The 24,248-nt window shown below is 31.7% G+C and overlaps 1 protein-coding gene across 1 annotated transcript in view; it reads right to left on the reverse strand.

Annotated features, from left to right (window-relative positions):
- Smp_175510 (hypothetical protein) overlaps nucleotides 1-24,248 on the reverse strand; it is a gene marked incomplete at both ends in the record, with an annotated part of 62,970 nt that overhangs the window by 14,892 nt on the left and 23,830 nt on the right. Inside the window, 8 exons of the mRNA XM_018798966.1 lie at nucleotides 177-204; nucleotides 3,121-3,252; nucleotides 4,719-5,162; nucleotides 6,406-6,903; nucleotides 9,644-10,063; nucleotides 10,540-10,666; nucleotides 15,679-15,905; nucleotides 17,368-17,706. Of these exons, the coding sequence (XP_018650802.1) occupies nucleotides 177-204; nucleotides 3,121-3,252; nucleotides 4,719-5,162; nucleotides 6,406-6,903; nucleotides 9,644-10,063; nucleotides 10,540-10,666; nucleotides 15,679-15,905; nucleotides 17,368-17,706 (2,215 nt within the window). The remainder of the gene's footprint in view (nucleotides 1-176; nucleotides 205-3,120; nucleotides 3,253-4,718; nucleotides 5,163-6,405; nucleotides 6,904-9,643; nucleotides 10,064-10,539; nucleotides 10,667-15,678; nucleotides 15,906-17,367; nucleotides 17,707-24,248) is intronic.

Genomic DNA, 24,248 nt, shown 5'->3' on the forward strand with positions numbered 1-24,248 from the left:
AAACCATCCAGCTCAGAGAACAAAACTCCACCAAAATCACTCGCCTGAGCTACAAATCTTCTCCACCATCTCAAAATCGTAAAGTAATTTTATTCACATGAATATACACCTACATAACTGAAGTATAACATAAATTAACTAAATAAATAAGCTTTTTTCTATTAATAATTACTTACTTTTTAATATTCCAAAATTTTAATGAATCTGTAGGCGGAAAATAAAGATATTATATTACACTTTAAATGATGATAATAAGTGGATAAACTTAAATAAGCTTAAATTTTAACTAGATTTAATAAAGATGTTATTTTAATAGTTGAGATCATGAATCAATTGAAGCTAGACCACCATGGAAAACCTGGAAGCACTGCTTGACAGCCGTTTCATCGTATTATTGGACTCCCCAGCAGTGCACATCCACGATCCCGCCTCGCGAGATTCGAACCCAGGACCTATCAGTTTCTCGTGCGAGCGCTTAATCATTAGACCACTGAGCTGACTGGAATCCAACGGTGTTAATGTCTAACTATAATATCCACAAAACCCCTTCTGATAAACATGTTATTGATATTATCAGTGATTGAGTATATTTGCTCAATATCTTTTCATTTGTAAATTAAGGTATGAAATTGGGTAAACCATTAATTGTGAATGCTATGTAAACTGTTTATCAAATTTGTCAAATAGAAGTAATGAAACCTATTATACTTAGTTTTTTCTCGAGATATAGTTAACCAAAACCATGAAACATATGTAGTTACAATTCTATCTGATTTTCATATGTGACGAAATTCATTAAAGAAATTATTTCAAGTAAATACATATGGAAAGATTAGTAAACATCTTATGTACTAATAAAGAATATAAGTGATAATAGGGTTTTGATTGAGATCATGAATTGATCAATGTTAAACTACTATTGAAGATCTGGAAATATGGTTGTCTAACATTGATCAATTCATGATTTCAATCAAAACTGATCAATCTCTACAACCCTATATTGATGATAAGAGGTTATCACAAATTGATTAACCTTTTTTAGTTATGAACTATGGAAGTGTTCGTAATGTAAATTTTATCCATACCACAGCTTATTGGCCAGTGATAGATTAGCTCATTTATATTTACAGGAAACTCAATATGATAATTGTTGTATCCCGAAGAGAATTGTGAATGGTAACTTTTGAGGACTATTTGTGGACCAATATAATGTGTATATTTCCTATTGTATAATTGTTAAGTAACTAACTTAATCATACTAGTGTTCCTCTTATCATTAGCTTTATTTTGACCTTTGAACTATTATTATATGATTTTTGAGTTATCATCAGTTTATTGATTACTTTACACCCTATTCACAGCCACATTTGGCTAAATCTTGTACAAATGTTATTTTCTATTTTATGGTGCGATGTGGTCTGTTTGGTTGGTATATAAACCCAGTACGTTTGTGAATAATGATTCATACCATAGAGGCTGTCATTGGTGTTTTTGGACTTAACTGGTTGGGCTAGGCAGAAGCAGGATCGATTAGCACTCTAGACTGCTCGTACGGGTTTCGTGTGTCACTGTTCCAATCTATAATTCGCTGCTCCTGATTGGCGGTCTCATCAAGTCACACATTAACTGGGCATCCACTCGGCCACAAGATATAACAATAATGACCTTATTTTAGATTTCCCTTATCATCTGATCTATAATTTAGACAAATAAATTGTAGTTAATGAGTCGATTCAAGTTAGTTAAAAAATTCAAATAGTTTCGATAACATCGTTTCTCAATGTAATTTAGTAGCAAATTTTTACAGGACAATGAAAGTTAGGGTGACAACGGCCTATTTTAGCTCCTTTAGAGTATAAGAACGATCTACTGAAATTAAGCTAGATCCCTGGTCATTAAGATCAAGTGAGAGGAAGCGAAATAGGTGTTATATTTTTCAGTTTTATGCCTCAAGGTTTTTAATAATAAAAGCTTGAGGCAAATATAAATAATTTACGTCTGTTTTTACCAACGATTAGGTGCATATTAAGCTATTCAAGTGGAATACTCGCTTTTTCTAATGCGAATAATATTAAAATTATGCCTTACTATTTTAATGAGCTTATGTATTATTTGAAAACTTATTTACGCATGTTAACCCTCATGAAGGAGCATAGGCCACCCAACAGCATTCTCCATCCAATTCTGTTCTGGGAAATCATTTCCGGTTGTTTTCAGATGCTATTCATCCTTTTCATGTCTGCTTTCAATTCTTGGAGCAGTATGTTCTTCGGCGTTCCTCTTTTTCGTTTCCCTTCAAGATTCCAATTTGGTGCTTGCTTCGTGATGCAGTTTGGTTATTTCTACAGTGTATCTTCTATCCATTTGAAACACGTTTTCCCAATTTCCTCTTCAGTTCCGTATAGTAGCACTGTTTTAACGTCTGTATTGTAGATTCTGATTTTGATATTGATTAACAGTTGTCTTGAGTTCCATATGTTCTTCAACTGTAGGAATACTTCGCTTGCTTTGCTAATCCATACTTTCACATCTCATTATATGCTATTATTATGAGTACGGATAACTTTTGAGTCAAGTATCTTTAACTTTATTTAGTTCTTTATCTGTTAGTCGAATTTATTACCAGCCATTATCAAACCCTGTATTAAACATAAGTTTTATGATTGTTAAATTATGAAATCAAGATAGAACTTCTACTTTAATTATATGCTTATTATTTTGCTCACGAAGACATTTAACGGTTTCTTGAATCTTGTTTCTTTATTGGAAGTGATAACATAAACACTATGAATCTGATTGTGTCACTAATAGTATGCATGTTTGATATAATTATCTTAATTATATTCATTAGTTTTACCATTCATCTTGTCTTTGGAACCACAATAAACTCTATCTACAATGGAGTTCTGCTTATTGACGTCATGGTCATTTGTAATTTTAATAAAATAATCCCAAGTTAATAGAGATAAGGACTTAAATTGAGAAAAAAAAGAAAGCCAAGAGCAGTCTCTCAATATTATAATTATAATAGATGAATGCAGTTGGGATAAATAATATTATCTTTATGAGATGATAACAATAATTGCTTGAATAGTACTTCATTATGAAAAAAAAGCTTACCATGTTTATTTCGACCATAGCATGAATAGATTATAATTATTGTGATAAGAAATACAATTACTAGTGCACAACCACCACTTGCTGCTAATGCTAACAAGGATTTATTGAATACACCTCGCGTTTTAGATATTTCTATAATTGAAAAGAAAATAACAACATAACATATCCATCTTTGCTTATAATGCTTGTGAATTAAGGCGATATGTCAATAAGAGACTGACCAGTTGCAGTCCTAAGCATCAATGGGAAGATACAAACAAACAATACTAAGTGAATTCAAACTTCACCCCATTGCACAAACAAGTGGTTATCAGGAATCAGTAGCTGAGTGGATAATGTAATAGCGTTTGAAGTGAAAGGCACTGGGTTCGAGTCCCAGAGTGAACATCAACTGTGAGATGCAGGTACATCTAGCTGACGAGTCTGAAATAGGACGAAACGTGCGTCCTGGATTCCACTGCTAGCCACTATCCATTTTGCTCATTAATTTGTTAATTAGAATTTCAAGAATGTCATAATTTAAAACAAATATCTGGAAACAAGGTGTACAACTTTTGATAGTTAACTGCTGATATATGGTAAAACTGAAGTTATGTAATAATGAAGTGAAAACGAAGATTTGTAGTTCAGGTGGATGCTTTTTGAGGGGAATGGTTTAATTGTAGGCTTTTATTATCTCTTCTAGAAAATATCAGATACCATTTCACAAACCCAATTCCTCCTGATGATTTTGTACGTTATTGGTATATTTTGTAGGTTTCGTTGTGTTCGATTTCTTTTTTTGTTGAGTGTCTTGCTTAGTTTTTGAGTAACTACCTGATTTCGAAGGGAGATATCCCTTTTGTAAGTCAGGTTTCCTTCTAAATCTAAATGGTCTATATCATGTTTCTCCATGAATGAATCTTAAACTATCAAAACGTTACGTGTCCTTGTATTAGTAAATCACTTTACAAAAATGTGTCCCCTACGTTGTATATATATTCAAGATCGAAAATGGTCACTTGTTAATACCCTCTGTTTTACGTTGGATTTCTAATGAGCATTTACTGAAAGTAATTTCTAACAAGTTCACTGGTTATTAGAGGCCTGTATATTGTTTCGATGATCAGTTCAGAAAATGTGATACACTAGAATGTTTACCATAAATTTTTATTTATTTGCCTTTCGTATTAATTTCAAACTATACCTTCTTGAATGGTATTGACAACCAGTTGATTTCGAGTACTAAGTTTTCAATTTTAGAAAGTTAGATATAACTTTCTCCATAAAGTCTAAATTTTGTTATTGATATGATCACTAGTATTCAGATCGGATAAACATGATTTATACAGTGACCTAGAAATACTCAATCATTTGATCTTATTAGCAAGCCGTATAACTGATGGATTGTGCGACACATGGTAATCAGCATCTGGTTGTGAAAAACACTTTAAACCCGTAAACTTTTTATTTCACAAGGAGGAGGAGAATGCTTGCTATCTAAATTGATGAGTCAAAAAAGCATGCTGTTGAATTTATCATTTCCTATCTAATCAATCATCCTTACATAATAGATTCGGTATTAGATGTTGATAGAATAATAATTTTATGTAACATACCTGGTTGCCATAATACAGGAGATGTTTCTTGTAGAAGTTTTGTACCTTGAAATAGAAGAAATCGAAAATTATACAACTGAACTGCATCGGATAAATGTATTTCCATCTTTCCTAACCAAGGCTTGGCAACCTGGTAATCTTCACAACCAACAGTTCTAGAATTAGCCGAAATCTGTGAACTATCCAATCGACTTGCAACATCATTTTGGTTCGAAACATTTTTTGAAGTAATTGATACTTTTTGTTGTGGAATATCCCGTTTGAAGTGCTGCTTACTTACAGATTGTTTATCTATTTGTTTGTGATTACCTAAGAAAGCATCACGTCGGCAGACTCGAAGGATAAGTTTCATAAGAGAAGATTTCAGTGGAGGACTAAATAAGATACTTGTGGTTGGTCCATGATGAATAACTTCAATGGATTCTTCTGTTATAACTTCAGCCCCTATACAGATAAGGAAGGCAAGACTTCTGAGTTAATTTCAAGACAGTTATGAAAAAACGTAAAACTCCATTTTTATTGAAAATTAACTGGTCAGCATATATCGTCATAAGTATTACTTAGTTCTGATTAATTTCAGATAAATTTCACTAAAGATATCCTTTGACCAATTATTATGGCTGACTGGAACCTCTTTAGCTATACAAACATGACTTTTCAGTTGGAACAAAGTAGAATATTGCCTATCAGCTCAAAAATTATGGAATATCTATACTAAAAAAAAAGACTAAGGTAAATAGTTTTATATTCATTGTGTAATGATACATAATATTTTCCAATCGATATGAGTGACATTTAAATATTTATGTATCGCATGTCATTAACACATCATCTTGTAATGATGATTAATAAAATTAACGAACAGAACCCTACCTGTTGCATTTAAAATCTTAGATGATTTTAATAACCAACGTTTAAAGTAGTCTGATTATCAGTTTAAATCTATCCCGGTGAACGATTTACATCAGATTAGACAGAAATCTAAAAATCTGTGCAGTTTGGCATTTACATTTTCTTCCATCAGCATTTTTAGTTACCTTTTTTGTACTTTTTTAAGAAGTGTAATTACATAGCTTATTAACACTATTTTAATCATAACATTCTTATTAATTTTATAAACAAAGATGGATAGTGGCTATCAGTAGAATCCATGATGCGCGTTTCGTCCTATTTAGGACTCGTCAGCTGGATGTACCTGCATCCCAGAGTTGGTATTCACATATGCAAACAAGAGACTGATCAATTGCAGTCCTAAACAACAATGGGAAGATACAAGCAAACAATACCAAGTGAACGTATTGATTTTAGTTAGCCTGTCAGTGATGATAAGATGGAGAGATATTAAATGTTTCATTCAGCCTCACGTATTTTTTTCTGTCTAAGTGAATAATGAAATCACATTCTTCTTCATTGTTTGTGATATATTTACATAGCTTCCTAATGCTCAAGAGTAAATTACTATACTTTCAGGTCTGTTACTATTCACGACCTAAATATGATAGAGAAGTTAACCAAGATACGTCTTCATAACTTTGATTGGAGAGACATTTCCGGAATACGAAAGTTGAGACTTCGATTAAGCTCTTTATCATTGTCAGAATTATAGACAAACTACCATTTTTTTAATCAAAGTAAGTGAAGTAGTAGAAAGTTAAACTGTTCGACGATTTTTAAACAAAGCACTTACCAGCCTTTTTTATCAAGTGAAATGTGAATTCTTTCACACCTAACTGATGACGAACTTGACAAACGTAAGTACCAAAATCAACAGATTTGACTTCTGTGAACCTGAGGAAAAATGTAAGGTTACCATAGAGGCCAGTACCACTGGAAGCAAAAATATTTTTCCTCTGCCCAATAGACTGACGTAAATTTTGTTCTCCAGAAAAATCCGATGTTGACAAATGCGACTCAAAACGATTAAATATTGTTCTTCTAACACGAGGCCATGAATCATACGATTGTGGATAACCATAATTTATTTGTGGTGGTTCGAAATAAGCTTGTGGTTCAACATATTGCTCAGAATTGTGCATTTTTCCAGCTTCATCCTTAAAAGTGTTTATCTGAAACCATTCAGCTTCTGCCCAAGGTGGATTGGCATCCACATATAGAGCTAAAGTTACAGATTCACCTAGTTGCACCATAACATGAGTTTGTGTGCGTCTATTCATCACGGGTTGATCTAAAAATTTTGAAGCATTTTAAAATGTATATCAGACATATCAAAATTGGAAATTTATCCATATTTATCTTAGGCGAAAATCTATATTGACCATATTGTTAAAAAATCAGGATTTAACTGTCAGTAATAAACATAAGCACAACTATTCAGTGAATGGTGATGAGACCGGGAGAAAATGCAATGTAAAGAGATGAAAAGAAAATTATGGTGACTAGGTACTAGATAGAGAATAAAATTTTAGCGTTCTGATTGCTGAAAATTTTCTAGTGTAGAGTCATGGTAGAACTATGATGAAAAACTTAACTCAATATAAAATGCATAAGTGGACATATTTAGATTGAGACTTATATTCAGCCACGTATCTTATTTAGAATGGTTTGAAATCAATTTAAAGAAATCCTCCATATATATTGTGTATTGTTGAGTGGTAAGCCCTTGGAGTAAACGTACTAAATATGTACTCTATTTTTGTACCATCTGTATAGGTTTTTCTCATCAAATTCTACACATTTTGGTGTTATTATGTTTCTATAACTCATCAATACAGCAGGCGATTCAACTTATAATTAGTATTTTACTAATAGAAAAATGTACTCTTTCAAAATTTCAGAATAATACATAAGCAAGTGCGTTCTAGACAAGAAACCTAAACGTTCCGATGCGGTCCAGAGCAACAGCGAATAACTTCATGGGCTAATACTACTTATTGTTCTGCTCATTTCTAGCTCATTTTCAATGTACTTCATTGTCGGCCAAAAGTGAATGTTGAGGTATTGAACGGCCAGACATACATATCTTGTCTTTCAATTACCTCAGCTTATTAGGACCTATGGTCCCAACAGTGGAATCACCCTTTTTACCTAGTACTTTAGTACCTCAATATTGCTCACTCGGTAGTTTCACCTTAATTTTGCAGTACTTTGAAGGTATATAGCACCTCATCTACACTTGAGTCTAATTTATCCAAACCCTTCAATTAACTTTTCTAACAGTGTCTTTCGAACAGTAATAATTTGTCTATGTCTTTGAATTATTATTATCATGTGTGTGAGCATGTTAGCTTGATCACATGTTACAGACTACACACATATCCCTCTTGCTAGCTTAAATCGCTTGATAACGCTTCATGCTTTCCTATATACATATGCGCCTTAAATCTAATCAATCCATCCATCTCTTTATTAGCTCGCTCTCATTCAGTGTCATTCGCATTACTATTTGTATCCGCTTTGTATGCTTGTGACCTTGTGATCTACGCTGTACAACAATAAACTGTAGTCAACATTTTGTATTGTTTTTCGAAATTTATATACCATTAAGTTTTATCTAGTAACGGTTATTAGGATGAGTGATATACGAAGAATTATGAATTTCCTCAAAGATATTACATAATAAGCACTTATGATCGAATACTTGCAGCCTGCTTGTGTCTTCTAACTTTATAGGCAGTGTTTCACAACCACTTTGCATATAGACGAAGAGAATTGCATATGAAACACGCTTGAGAACACTATAAAGCATATAGAATATGAAAAATTCCTATGATGCCATAAACTGATAAATATTTAGCACACATTGTGATGCACAGGATAACTACAGATATAAAAAAATTCTAGAATTCTCGTTTATAAGGTTCATAAATAATAGAAAAATACGAATGTTGAAACCTAAAAATCACTGTGAATGAAAGATACATCGCATCTGAGAAACGGTCTAGGTGAAATCATTTAAAAATGTATACTATAAATTTTTCCACCGTCAGTGCTTAACATTTGTCGGTAAAAGTAATATTTGAAAATGAAGGTTTATGCTGTTTCGTTTTACATAGTTTATTTAGACATTATTCATTGTTATCATAGACAACATTATCAGGATCTAAGTATCCGGGACATAAATGAAGGCTTTGTAATCATACTATTAAGTAGAGAAAATATAACTTTGCTAAAGTTATTCATTCAAGCCATTAGTCCTGTCCATCACTCCGAAACGTTATAAACATAAAGTAAACCGTTTGATATTTCCATTGAAATCATGGACCGATAAATGTTAGACTACCATTGAAAACCTGGAAGCACTAAATGGACGTTTAGTCCTAGAATGGGAATCCTCAACAGTGCGCATCCACAAACCCACACTAGGGATTCGAACTTAGGATCTTTGATCTCACGCGAAAGCTTAACCTCCAGACCACTAAGTTGGTATCCAATGGTGTTAATGTCTAACTTCAACCAACCATTCACGTTTGATGGTTATTTGAATAGCAGTTTTAAGAGAGTATTGAACAGCTGGTACTTTGGATTCGCTTCATAACAAGCATACATTTCTGTTGGCACATTCATCATAGTATAAAATACATTCATAAATGAGTAAGTGGAATGCATATGCATACAATGTTAGATTGATTAGTGTCCCATTTGAAAAACAATTTAATTTGTTTGTATAGTATCATGTGAATTGTTCTCTATAGAAACGTACATAATCTAAATTCTTAAATAAACAAACTTGATATATTCGTATTGTATTCTGTGAAACTTTGAATAATCGGTAACAAGATCCTTAATTGAATTCATCTCGGCGTTAAAAATTGAAATTGGGAAATCAGAAAATGTTTTTATTATGGATAGACGAAGACCAGTTTTTGTGTTAAGGGACAAAATCTGTCAAAACCATTTTTTTCTAACTAAGAAACTTTGAGATAACTAATAACAAAATTTGTTCATTTTTGAAAAAGAAAACTTACAATATAAATCAAGATGATGTAATGCATGAGAACTTCCACCGATTCCAGATACTTCACAGCCATACCATCCAGCTTGAGACAATTTAATATTGGTTAAATTTAATTGTGAATCATGATATCCACTCAGTTGTATCATACTGTCAAATTCTGGCCTTTGTGTTACGAGTGATGAAGATATAAAGTGATTTTTTAGGCTTGACAGATTCAATGAATTATCTGTATCTTCTTCATATTGGTCATCATTTAATTGAGTGTCGTCATCTTGTTTTAATAGACTAGAAAATTGCGTTGATTTAGCTACAAACCATGCATATGTCAAGTCATTTGAAGGATTTCCTCCAATAGCTTGACAGAATAATATAACAGATTGTCTTGCAATTGGTTGATTTGGAAGACTGATGATATGAATTGATGGAGGATCTAGCAAGAATAAGTTATACATATTGTAAACAAATTAATGAACCACATGTACTAAAAAGATTTTACAATCTTATATAGGTATAGTTCAAAGTGAAGGTGAATATTTCACTTCAAAAGTTTATATCATCGGTAATTTGATAGTAACGACACTCATATTTATATTAAATAGATTACAAAAACCACAATATATGAAGAATCGAGGACATGGTATTTCTTAAAAGAGGCTTTCAACTTTAAATATGAAATCACTAAATGATTAGCTAAATAATCTTAAACGAATATTAGTAGTGCTGATTGATTATTTTACAGATGGTTATTATCTAATATTACGAGATGAACAACCATTAGGAATCACTATGACAATTAAGCTGTAAAGTCAATCCAAACTGTAACAAGGAATTTCACTAGAAATATATTAAATTATTATAAATACAATTTCAAATATAACTTACATAAGATCTGTAATCTATGCTCACTCAGAACAGGTTTATTCATTCCTGTATGATTAACAAGACATTGGTAAATTGTATTTTGATGTGATCGATAAGTTTTGGTAATGATTAAAGTACTTAAAACTTTAGTTCCACCAAAATCTCCTTGATTCTGTTAAAGTAAATCAAAATATAAACAATTCTATTTCTTTTAGTGAATTATCAAACAATCATAGATTAAATTACCAATATAACTAATAAAAATAGTTTTAAGTTTTGCACATAGTTAATAGAGAATGAAATCAAAATGGATATAATCTATAGCAGCTCAGGTATATTTGAGTTTGTTCACAATCAACTTGGTCAAGCCCTTTTGGTTATTTATTTCGTCGGACAGAGACATTCGTACAATAACAATTTATCTATATTGTTGTATCTTTATTATTGTTGCGCTTGTATGAATATGTATGTTTGAGCATTGCTTACCACGTACGCATATATTTATTGTGTTAGTCACTTTAGTGTTAGTCACTTAATTGATTCGATGATTCTCCCACTTCCTTACATCTATACATATATATTTTAATCCTATTCATTTGACTCGCACGCTCATTCGCACACTCATCCGCTCGCTTGCTTTTCGGCACTAGCCTTTCATTGTTGTTTCATGTACTTATGGTTTTGGTGACCTGTGCGTGGTGCAATAATAAACCTAATCAACACCTTGTATTTGTCTTCTGATTTATACACCATTGGGGATGTTATCTAGTAACACTTTATCAGGAAGAACAATATACGAAATTTAGGGATAATATCGAATACTAACCACAACAAATCATAAACTTTAAAGATATTTCTTAAAAATAAAATCTACCTTCGATTCTTACTATAAAGCCTACTGTCTTATAGTGTTAGCAGTTTGGCCCATATATACAAAAGGAATATACTTTAGTAAATCTTTCATTGCTCTTGTAAAGCTAACAATAATGAAATGTATTACAATCTTATTTTTGAAATATTTATTAATTAAAATTCATTAAGTTATTTTATTCCAATTAGTTTGTTTGATAGTCATTTACCAACTTACTTTTATTATTATAAGAAAAGATGGATAATAGCTAGCAGTGGAATCCAGGAAGCGCGTTTCGTCCTACTTCAGACTCGTCAGCTGGATGTACCTGCATCTCGGAAATGATGTTCACTCTAGGACTCGAACACAGTACCTTTCGCTTCAAACGCCATCGCGTTATTCACTCAGCTACTGAGTCCTGTTAGCCACTTGCTCGTACAATGGGATGAAGTTTAAATTCACTTGGTATTGTTTATTATTATTAAGTAAAACTTTATCTGTTTTAATTTTTATGACTAGATTTTACATTAATATAAGAAGTATGAGTCGATTTGAACTATCATTAGTTTGTATTATGAATTCTAACTGTTATTATTATCACATTAGACATTTTACAGCCGATAAGATATAATGGGATAATATTAATTCGTGTAATTTCGAAGACTTTTGTTACTTTAATTAAAGCTATCATTGAGAATATAATTTGCGTAATGACTAAAACAGTCAACCTACACAACAGTAAGTATTCAATATTCTTATATAAAGGTTATATTTCACAATTTGTATAATTATAAATAATTAAAAACATAAAGTTCAACGTAAGGATCTCGTTTCAACGAATTTATTATCAAGCTATACAATCGTATAGTACCTTGACAAAAAAACTTTCATATATATATATATGATTGTACAGCCTGATAATAAATTCTTTGGAAAGAGATCCTTTCTTTGAACTTTGTGTTTTTAATGTTCACATAGAAATTATTTGTCAATTATAAATAATTGATTGAAGAGTGACTACAGTTCATAAATACATTTTTTTGGTAATTTTCTTTTCTCTGTGGAAATATATGTATGTATATATATATTACTATCTCATACACACCAACAAATACAAACGAAGACAGCAAATGTAGCAGCAGCCTCTGCATCAATAGGCCTCAACATACACAAAGGAAAAAGCAAGATTCTCAAATACAACACGGAGAATAACAACCCAATCACACTCGTTGGCGAAACTCTGGAAGAGGTGGAAACATTCACGTACCTGGGAAGCATCATCGATAAACAAGGAGGATCGGATGCAGATATAAAGGCGATGATTGGCAAATCAAGGGCCGCATTCGTACAGCTGGTGAATATCTGGAATATCTGAATATCTGTCAACTAACTTCAAAGTGAGAATCTTCAATACGAACGTCAAGACATTTCTACTACATGGAGCTGAAACGTGGAGAACTACCACATCCATCGTCAAGAAGGTACAAGTATTCATAAACAGTTGTTTATGCGAAATACTTAACATTCACTGACCGGATACTATCAGCAACAGCGTTTTATGGGAGAGGACAAACCAGCTTCGAGCGTAGGAGTAAATTAAGAAAAGACGTTAGAAGTGGATCGTATATGCATTAAAAAAATCACCAAACTGCATCACGAGGTAATCCCTAACTTGGAATCCGGAAAGGAAGCAGAAAAGAGGAAGGTCAAAGAACACATTAAGCCGGGCGATTGAAGCAGATATGGAAAGTATGAATAACAACTGGAAAGAACTTTAAAGGATTGCTCAGGACAGGGTTGGATGAAGAATTCTGGTGTGCGGCTTATGCTCCTCCACGAGGGGTAACAGGCGTAAGTATATATATATATATATATATATATATATATTTCAATTATCTAGTCAGTAAGAATCTTATGTAAGCATTAATTTGATGTATTTGTTTAATTACTAGTTTAGTGACTATGTTTCTAAGAATGATTCTGTTAATCAATATTTCCAATCTATAAATTTACTCAAAACTATCATTTTATAATTAGTAGTATGCAATATTTCTTCTAAAAAGAATGAATTTCATCTTCTTTATTTCATTATAAATCATATAAGTTTCCATAGAGTGTACTATATATATTTAGCGGTAACTATTTTTTTATTCATTGAATAATCTTAACTTTTAAAGTTGAAAAAATTTCATAAAATCAAATGGTGACTTTTATTGTTGCAAAGGTTTTCTTTTTCTTTTTTTTTTTAAAAAAAAGAGATGGTCGGTTCATTGATTTATTAGATAAAACAAACAAATTTTTTCATTTAAGAATCAGGACAATTCATTGATTTGCAAAAAACAGTGCACTACATTAACATTCTGAAATTCTTGTAAAACAATATGTATAATATCACCTTTTCTATTAAAAAAGTAATATTCTCATTATTGTTAGACATTATATTAATTGAATCTATGCATAACATGCATGAATATAAGGTAAGTAAGAAATAAATAAGTACCAGGAGGGTTTTTGTGGACATTATAATAACTTTAATAGTTCAGATCATGATTCAATTGAAGCTAGACCACCGTGGAAAACCTGGAAGCACTGGACGGCCGTTTCGTCCTATTATGGGGCTCGTCAGTAGTGAGTATCCACGATCCCGCCTCGCGAGATTCAAACCCCCCTCTTGCGCGTGACAGCTTAACCTCTAGACCACTTAGCTGAATGTCATCCAATTGTGTTAATATCTAACTTCAACCAATCCACGAAATCCAGCGACACATTCTCCATTGCCTTCAATGAGTTACTATTTCACAACAGACCTGGTTGAACTCTACTGGTCACTGCTTATCACCAGAACTCCAGGAGATACCTGTTGAAACCCTTCAATAGTGAGCATATGCTAATCTCGCGAAGCGGGATGGTAGATGAGCACTGCTGACGAGTCCCATGATAGGACGAAACGACCGTTCAGCGCTTTCAGGTTTTCCATGGTGGTCTAGCTTCAATTGACTAATGATCTCAACTATTGAAATAAATAACTGATCTAATAAAGTGTTTGTTATGTCTCGATAAGAATAATGAATATATAACTTTGGGATCCATTTATGGACCAATACTGTGCACTTATTTTTATCGTATAATTGTTTAATAACTAAATTATTAATATTCATGTCCCTCTTATTATGAGCTTTATTTTGATATATGAACTATTATTATATGATTTACCATTCTCGAGTTATACCCTGTCTATCAATTACCTCCTCCCACATTCATAGCCACATTTGGCTCAATCTTCTACAAATGTTGTTTCCCTATTTTATGGTACGATGTGGTCTGTTTGATTGGTACATAAACGCAGTATGTTTGAGAATAATGATTTATATTGCAGATGCTGTTATTGGTGTTCTGGACTTAACTGGCTGGGCTAGGCAGAAAGCAGGGCTGATAAGTACTCAAGACTGCTTGTACAGGTTTCGTGTGTCATTGATCCGATTGATAAATCACTACTCTCTAATTGATGGTATTGTTGCGTTATATATTAACAAGGCATCCAGGCAAGTTATTTATTGTTAATTAAAAATGGGTAGTGTTAGAAAAAAAAGAAAACAACACTTAATTGAATTTTACTAAAACCATAAATATTCACATGTGTACAGTTTTAAAAATATCATTTAGATAATCCATTATTCAAATACAAATATGTATGCTAAATTAAATTGCTTATTATAATTTCTATTCTATTCTTTTTTGTACTGAGTTATAATAAAACTCTTAATGTATATTTCAATTTTGTAAACGAAAAAACCGACAAAATTAAAAACGTAGCTTTCTTTCTTTTTTGTATAAAAAATAACTATTCTGTAACTAAGGGAATAAATGAAAATAAGAAAAAAAATAAAGAGGGGGATAGGGTGGGGGGGAATACAATTACTAATTGTAATACACAGAACAAATTAATATTTCAGATGAACAATTATTTAATATGAAAATATTATATAAAGTAGACAATTTATGAACTATATGAACCAAGTTTGCAAAAGATAAAAAAATTGTCTTACTGTGTTCGTTAATGAATGTTGAAATTAAGAATAATGATAATGAGGAATGCTAATTGTGAATGTGGTTTTTCCCCTCGGTCAGTTCATTTGCTTTGACTTTATCTTTTTTCCCGTTGAAAGTATTTGATTTCAGATTCTATAGTTGCCCTTTATTTCAGACTCTTAATGAATAAGTAACACTTAATTGAGTATGTAAGATATGGATACATTTTTATTCTTTTTTTAAAAAAAAAAATACAAAAAAATATTTATATATTTAATTAAATGAATAATTTGTAAGTTACTTACAGTTTCTAATTGGGCAAGATCAGTTAATTCATTTGAAAATAATTTATTATATTGAAAATGTTCTTCTATATTTTTATTCTTTTCTTGTATTTTATCTGGTGGAATTTCAAGCCAACGTATCACAGCAGGTGGATGACATGAACTAGTAGCACATGTCAATTCTAATCGACCAGCTTCTGGTACACCATTTATTGGTTGAGCTGTTAATCTTATGTTATTTGGAGAAACTAATTCATTTTATTTGAAATAAAAGAAAAAATCAGAAATAAGTAGTCTAAAGATTCATCTTATAAATGTATGTAATGTTTGAATACAGCTTTACAATGCAATTAGAGTAAATTAGTCATGCTAATAAAAATTATTGTTACTTATTACAAAATATGACTTGGAGGCTTCCAAGTTTTGATAAATAAAAAGAACGGGATTAAAACGTTTTGGTAGATACAAAATATGTACTACTTTCTAATATAGTGAGTCAATCATAAGTAACCAAATGAGGCCTCTTGAGGCCAACCAAAAGTAACCTGAAGAACAACTACATATCATTGCCTAAGAATAGTATTCATTTTCTAAGAGGTAGCAATATATATATATATATATACATATATATATATGGGTATTATTTTATATCATTCGGTAGACCAATAGGTTTTCTCTCCCATTTTTGTCTTTTCGCCCAAGTAGTCAGTTTGGGAGTTTAGCGCGTAACAGGCTGTGCATCAGTATCAGATCTCGAACACCGCTTATACAAATATTTTCATTTTATAATTCATTGTAGGTGACGTCTCTTAAAAATATTTTTTCATAATTTGTCAAACTAGTCATTAGGCAGTCTATCAATGCATATACATCTATCGTTTGATCTAACCAGTTTGTGGAGAACGATAAATACTTTTTAACTTTTTTCATAGACAAATATCAACAAGGTATTTCAATATGGACTGGATGTATCGTTTGACCATATCGTTGAATTACATCTTCAGCTCACTATCTCTCTTGGTTACTTGCACTGTAACGAGTGATCGGAAATAAAATAAAAAAATTCCGAGCAAGTAGATTGATTACCATTGCGAATTGTTAGAAAACTAAAGCAAATTTGAAAAGATTTTAGAATATTAGAAATAATTAGTTTTTCAGACTTTGTTAAGTACGGTTAAAATTAGTGATATCTAATGAGATTATCATCAAGAGCGCAAGTTATAAGTCTACCTTTAAATTGTTTAAAACAGTCCTGTTTAACCCCCATTATTTATATCTTATCTTTTTGTTTTAATTCAATTTGCATCTCTACAAATACCTAAATTCTATCAGACGACGATAATCTAATGTATGAAAAAGCGATTTGTCTTAACAACTAAGATTATGATGACCAACATTAGGCAGGTGTTAACGATTATTCATGGTCACACTTCTAAACATCTAGGACTAAACGCAAAAACATTGATAAAATAGTTTTACTTCTAGAACAATATCATTTTTTTGAATGTTACAGTTCAGTCACTGTACGCCATCATGTAAAGTGGAAGAGCATATACACTAAAAAAGGTCGTTTAAGTTCTTTAGTTTTAGAGGAATCAGTTTTTGGCAATCTAGTTCAGAATGACAAGAGAATGATCTCCAGTTGAGTAATACTGCATATCTAAAAATGTTTAGAAAAACTGCATTTTTATGCATCAACATAAAACTTACACATGACCTCCAAAAACCCCTCTGATCGAAGAAGTGTTTTTGAGTCATTGAATACAACTGAGCATTCAAATCGTCTTCCATTCAATGCTCTACTTGCGAGAACTGTTAGATTAGAACGAGTAACAACAGCACCATTACTTTGCGTGATGAAGTCCACAGTGACAGACATTTTCAAAGTTTCCAGAGAAATAATAGCACCAGCAGAATCAAGCTGTTGCCATTTTAATATAGCTGGAGGATTGCTTCCCATACTATCTGTTTGACAACTAAACATTTTTTGACTTGACTCAGCAATCAAACCTTCGGGATATGACTGGACGTATACTGCCCGTGGAGGAACTGAAAACATGTGAATAAATTGTAATTAAATTAACAATGTTACTTATTAGTAGCTTAAAATATAATTGCAAAATAATTTTGAAAGTGTAACGGAATTGATCTGTGAAATATGTATTTATCTAAATATCTTAGAAAAACATGGTCACAGGTATGTTTTTAAATTCAAAATGAGACTTCATCAATTCTCTACTAAACAGTTAAATCAACTTGTCAACAAAAAGTGACAGGTTAGGTCGTGAACAGTGACAATAAGATTTTACGAACTTTGCTTTACCTAATACATTTCTCAGGTAGTTTTATGAATCTTGAAGACTCGACGAACTGTAACCCGACGTTTCTAGCCTTCTTTGTTTTACTAAACTTCGAATAGAAAAGTGAAGGAACCAACTGATTTTCATATTTATACATCATCTGTATTATCAGAAGTTCCTTTAAGGTTATCAATTTTTCGCAGTTCACTAATCACTGACTTAAGAAAAACCACAACCAAACCAAAGCTTGTTAACTCTCTTAATAATGAGAACAGAGAATATTACGTAAAAATTTTGTTGACTAAGATTTCTCTGTTTTTAATTTTCACCTTCAGTATTTTCTGAAATAGTTGACTTTGAAATTTCAATATAGGTTGAAATTGATAGTGTAAGATTCAAATAAGCTGAACGCAATTAGTAAAAAGTTTATAATATTAAGAAATATTTTTGGACAATATAGTACAGTTGTAGTGTCAGTTACTATGTTAAGCCCACATAACTTATTCTAGCTTCTGGACAGGCCAATTTATCCATTCTTCTTGAGTCATGTTTTGACCTTGTTGATTATTCACTTATCAACCTTGACTGTTTTTAGGTGAGTGTGTTTGTGTGTATATCTTATCCTATTCATCACATGTCTGTAACTTATTTTTGTGCGACTATGAATATTGATTAACGCTTGACTAAAGGGCATTTAGCTCACAATCCTTCTCATTTCTCTTCGCTCTCTTCTATCCGCTTCATCCCTTTCATTTCCTGTTCAGATCAGTGAGTGTACAAAATATATGTATTCAAAAATCTATTCTTGTATTCGACTTCTTTTATTCCATTATTCACCAACGTGATTTAAGTCGATGAAATATACGAGGATAGACGACATGTGTATTTTGATGACAATCTGCTTACAATCCAATTGGAATCAGATACAGGGTCACTAAATGGTATCTGAGTTCTGTAACATACTCAATCCTTTATCCTGGACTAATTAGAAACTAGTCTAAAGACATGACATTAGGTTTAAACAATTCATGATTTGCTTCTTATAAAGTATATAATATTAAATGCTCTTGTAAGTGTCAATACCAAGATTGAAGTTGATCGTTTCAAATCAATTGAACATTGAGTAGAAAAAAAACAATCAAGAATAAATCTATGTAGTCTTGTAATATCTCAAGGAGTAAAAAGAAAAAACTAAACGTCAGAAATGCGAGTTTTTCTATTCAATAGGATATTGAAAAAAATCTATTTATATTACTTATACCTTTGATTGATTATTTCACTAAATCCGACAAGCTTTGGCAAACATTACTAACCCTATAAATAATTGAAAAGGATTAGTTTATACTGGCACTATGACCAGTTTGTACATTTTCGTGCTCGTGAATACCTCCCAACGTGATTAAGGAAAGGTTTAGTGAAGAAATTAAACAGCTCTATATTGACCCACTTAATACAAACTAGTCATAATGCCAGTATAAACCAATCGTTTTCAATTATTTCATTAAAGTTAGAAATCATTGTATTTCTAATTAATAAGGCAATTTATAAGTACCCAGGAGTTCTAGTGAGAAGCAGTGATCAGTGGAGTTCAACCACGTCTGTCGTGAGATATCAACTCACTGAAGACAATTGGTGAACGGTTGCTCAACTTCGTGGATTGGTTGAAGTTAGACATTAACACCGTTGGATGCCGGCTCAGTGGTCTATAGGTTTTGGGCTCTGGCTAGAGATTGGTAGGTCCTGGGTTCGAATCTCGTGAGGCGGGATCGTGGGTGCGCACTTCTGAGGAGTCCCATAATATGACGAAACGGCCGTCCAGTGATTCCAGGTTTTCCATGGTGGTCTAGATTCAATTAACTCATGCTTTCAACTATGAAAATACTAAATCTCCACAAAACCCCCTTCTGATAGTTAATTTATAAGTATCATTGGTTAACTTTAATTCAAAGCTCAATGAACTGTACACAAATCTACATTCAAATAATAATGAATTAGGGATTTTATAGTTACGTAAAAGTTTCATTCAGAATTCAATCTTGTATGAAAGTGTAAAGAATTCATTTAATGTAAAGGAAAAAGGGTCTAAGAAAATGATAACTTTATATTTGTTTACATTTTAAACAATAAAATGACAGTCTTTCAATTGTACTATATATTTCTTTATTAGCTATAATAATTAAACGTAAGTAGACAAACAGATAAGTAATCATAACAAAACCTGGTTAGTTGTCATACACTTTCCTTATTTGTATTTCGTACTATTTAGTAGTCATGAAGTAACAAAGCAAACAAACAACACAACAACACAATATAACTCATCTAGATTCACTTGGTATTATTTGTTTGAATCTTCCAATTGATGTTTAAGACTGCAATTGATCAGTCTCTTATTGGTATATGTGGATACTGTGCATATTGCCTCGATATAACCTTAAGTCATAAGCATTATAAGCAAAGATGGATAGTGGCTAGTGGTGGAATCCATCTAAATTAAACATTGAGTTTATATTTATATAAATTTAATAAGTAATTACAAAACTCAGTGGGATATAAATAGGTAAGAAAACAAATTTTTGTATACAATTGTAGTATATTGAATTTTTTGTTTGTTTGTTTTACCAAATCATCCACTATTCAAAGATTTCATATTAAATGAATAACAATCTTTTGTTTAAATATTACCAATAGGAATGATGGAATAATTGAAGGTATTAGAAAACAACAACAAACAACAACATGTACGATCGTTTATTTCAAATGAATAAACAAGTTTATAGCGCTAAAACTAATCTCAGAGTGATTGTTTTTTATTTTCTTTCTTGTTTTTAAGTTGGGTGGTAATGAAATAATAACACAGTTAAAAGTTAGTTATAACCATTGATTTATATCAATAATTATTAATATCTCATCTGAATGGCGCCAAGAAACAACGGTTATATATGTATGTATATATGTATATACAAAAATGTATATAGCATATGATCTCTTGAAAATGAGCTATATAATAAGTAGTTTGTAGTGGGTTTTTTCTGTCTTGACCTGAAGACTAGATAAAAATCTAGGATATACATTATAAAGTTTCTCTCTTTACACTATATATATATATATATATATATATATATATATATATATATATATATACTTCATATTGAGCATTAAAAAGGAATTTATTTTAATTCTTCAATGATAATGATATAGTTACTAGGGTGAAAAAAAGAAATAATAATCATGTAATAGATAATCGAAATAAATTCACTTTCCTTAATATAGGATTTGAATTGGTTTCCAAACTTATTAGGATCGTTTACAACCCCACACCCCTCATTATGATTATTATTAAAGATCTAATCAACTAGTAAATTAATGTTTGATCTGTTCAGTTTTTGTGTTCATTATCAAATAAAATTATGATCTATAAACAATCAAAGGAGTCAAAGGATGAATTAAAAAATAAAAATAAAAATAAAAAATAAACGGAATGTTAAAGCATTATCTAGAAATAAGTTTTGGAAGTTTAAAAAAAGCAAAACAAAACAATTAACAGTTGAATTCATTCTTATGATTAGATATTGAAATCAAGAATTAGGCATTTGAATGATCTATAATGTAATTGGTTATTCTTATTAGAGATCATGTAGTAATCAAAATAATAATAAACATCAATGGGAAGATTTAAACAAACAATACTAAGTGAATTTAAACTTCATCCGATTGCACAAGCAAGTGGCTAACAGGACTCAGTAGCTGAGTTGATAACGCGATGGCGTTTGAAGCGAACACTACTGGGTTCGAGTCCCAGAGTGAACATTAACTCTGAGATGCGGGCACATCCAGCTGACAAGTCTCAAATAGGACGAAACGAGCATCCTGGATTCCACTGCTAACCACCATCCATCTTTGTTTACATAATCTTTTATTGTTAATATTATCAAGTGATAAATGAATGATCCAAGGAATTTGTGTAGTTGTTTTAAAGTCTATAAAAAATAATACTTACAGAAAAATATTATTTTGTGGATATTTTGTGTAACGGACTAGTTTGGCGAGGTAAGCATTGGCAATTAGAAAATACTAAATACCTAGCCTATCCTTATATGGGACTTTCCAACAGTGAGGACACATGACTAAACCCAGGAATCATACTCACACCATACAGGTATCGTAGCTTGTGTATTAAATGTAGACAATCGGTTCAGAGTACGAAAATGTATTAATTCTATTTACAACCGCTACGTTTGTATCTACTTTCTTCTATCAAAATGAAAAGATATAAATTAGTCATACAAATTGATAGAAATAAATTAGAGTAAATAGTATAAAACAGTTTAAGTGATTGATGAGTTCAAAAAATAACATCCTATAAAAAAATCTTACTGATTACTGATAACTTATGGACAAAATATGAGAACATTTCAACATAAACTTGGAGTTTATTAAAAGTTAAGGTATATATTTACTTAGGTTAGTTGAATTGTATGGATACGTTTAGTATAATCGTAGTAACTGAAATTGAAATGATCAACGTAGGACAATATATAAACCATTAAAGCTGATACTCCAATTACGTATGGATTCAGTAGACGCACATTTCTCTCTATTCAGAAAACTTCAGTCGAATGTACATAGGTTTGACATGATATTCCTAGTGAGACGTATCATTTCAAAGCTAAATATTTGTTGAAAAGTAATCACAATTTCATTGAACAGCATACTTTTTAGAATTTAAAATCTGATTATTTGTGCGTCAAAACTATTAATGTTACAGAAGACATACAAATCAGTTTCGAAGATCTAGTGAGAAGTCATAAGCAGTGGAGTTTATTGTAGTCTGACTTGAGGTAGCTATGACCTATGGCAATGATTGATGATAAAAACCTATTGTTTGTTGACTTAAGTAAGTCAAAATTGATGTCTAGTTGGAGACCTAAAACTAATTCTTGCATCACTAAACCTAAATTTTAAGGGATTAATCAATGACCTGGTCTTAGATTAGCTTTCTTATCCAGTTGGTCTATTATTTCCATATTGAATAACATGGAAAATAAATTTCTTGACATAAATAATTCATTGTAGTTAAATTATAATATGAATAAATTTTATTCTACAGGCGGTCAACTGAAACTCAAAAAACTCAGTGAGACTGTCTCCGACTCTTGCTAACATGAATCTGAATAGTATGTGCAGCATTAGTTTTTTGAATGTCTTGTTTATGCCATACAAACTGGTATCAACTAGCATGAAACCTAGGTTCAAGATTTCCTACTGACCAACTCAAGCTATGTAGGATTCAAATATGAATTCAAATTGATTAATCAGTTGGTAGACATATAATCCTGTGATAGACTAAATGAACGTAAATATATTACTTGGCTATCCTCATGTATTATGCAGATGTGACGGAGCGGATCGACAAAGCAAGAGCAGCATATTTACAAATGAAGAACATCTGGAACTCAAAACAATTGTCAACCAACACCAAGATCAGAATTTCCAATACAAATGTCAAGACAGTTCGACTGTATGGGGCGGAGACGTGGAGAACTACGAAAACCATCATCCAGAAGTTTCAGATGTTTATTAACAGTTGTCTACACAAGATACTTCGGATCCGTTGGCCAGACACTATCAGCAACAAGTTACTGTGGGAAACAACAAACCAGATTCCAGTGGAGGAAGAAATGAGGAAAAAGCGCTGAAAGTGGACAGGACACACATTGAGGAAATCACCCAACTGCGTCACGAGACAAGCCACCACATGGAATCCTGGAGGCCAAATGAGAAGTGGAAGGCCAAAGAACACATTACGCCGAGAAATGGAGACAGACATGAGAAGAATGAACAAGAATTGGATAAAACTAGAAAGGAAGGCCCAGGATAGAGTGGGTTGGAGAAAGCTGGTTGGCGGCCTATGCTCCATTGGGAGTAACAGGCGTAAGTAAGTAAGTAATCCTCATGTATTATCGCAAAACCAAATGTTAGATGAGTGATGATACACAAGATAGGCTACTGGATAAAGCCAATATCCACATTATTAGGATCCTAACCTATATGTTCTTGTCTAGGTCTGAAGGAAATAATTATGCATATATACTAGCTATTTATGTACACTTTATTCGATTAATCAGTTACAGCTTACAAGTCATTCTTAATCTTGTCACTTGTGTAGCAGTTTAGGGAAACGTTTAAGAAGTGTGTATATCTGTATTTGACCCTGGGAAGCACTCATATGTTTTAATTAGGTGTTTCATTTAATACTGGGTACCATTTGTATGAAAATGAAATATTATGTAC

This window comes from Schistosoma mansoni, chromosome 3, assembly GCF_000237925.1.
Source record: "Schistosoma mansoni strain Puerto Rico chromosome 3, complete genome".
In the NCBI taxonomy this organism is placed as follows: domain Eukaryota; kingdom Metazoa; phylum Platyhelminthes; class Trematoda; order Strigeidida; family Schistosomatidae; genus Schistosoma; species Schistosoma mansoni.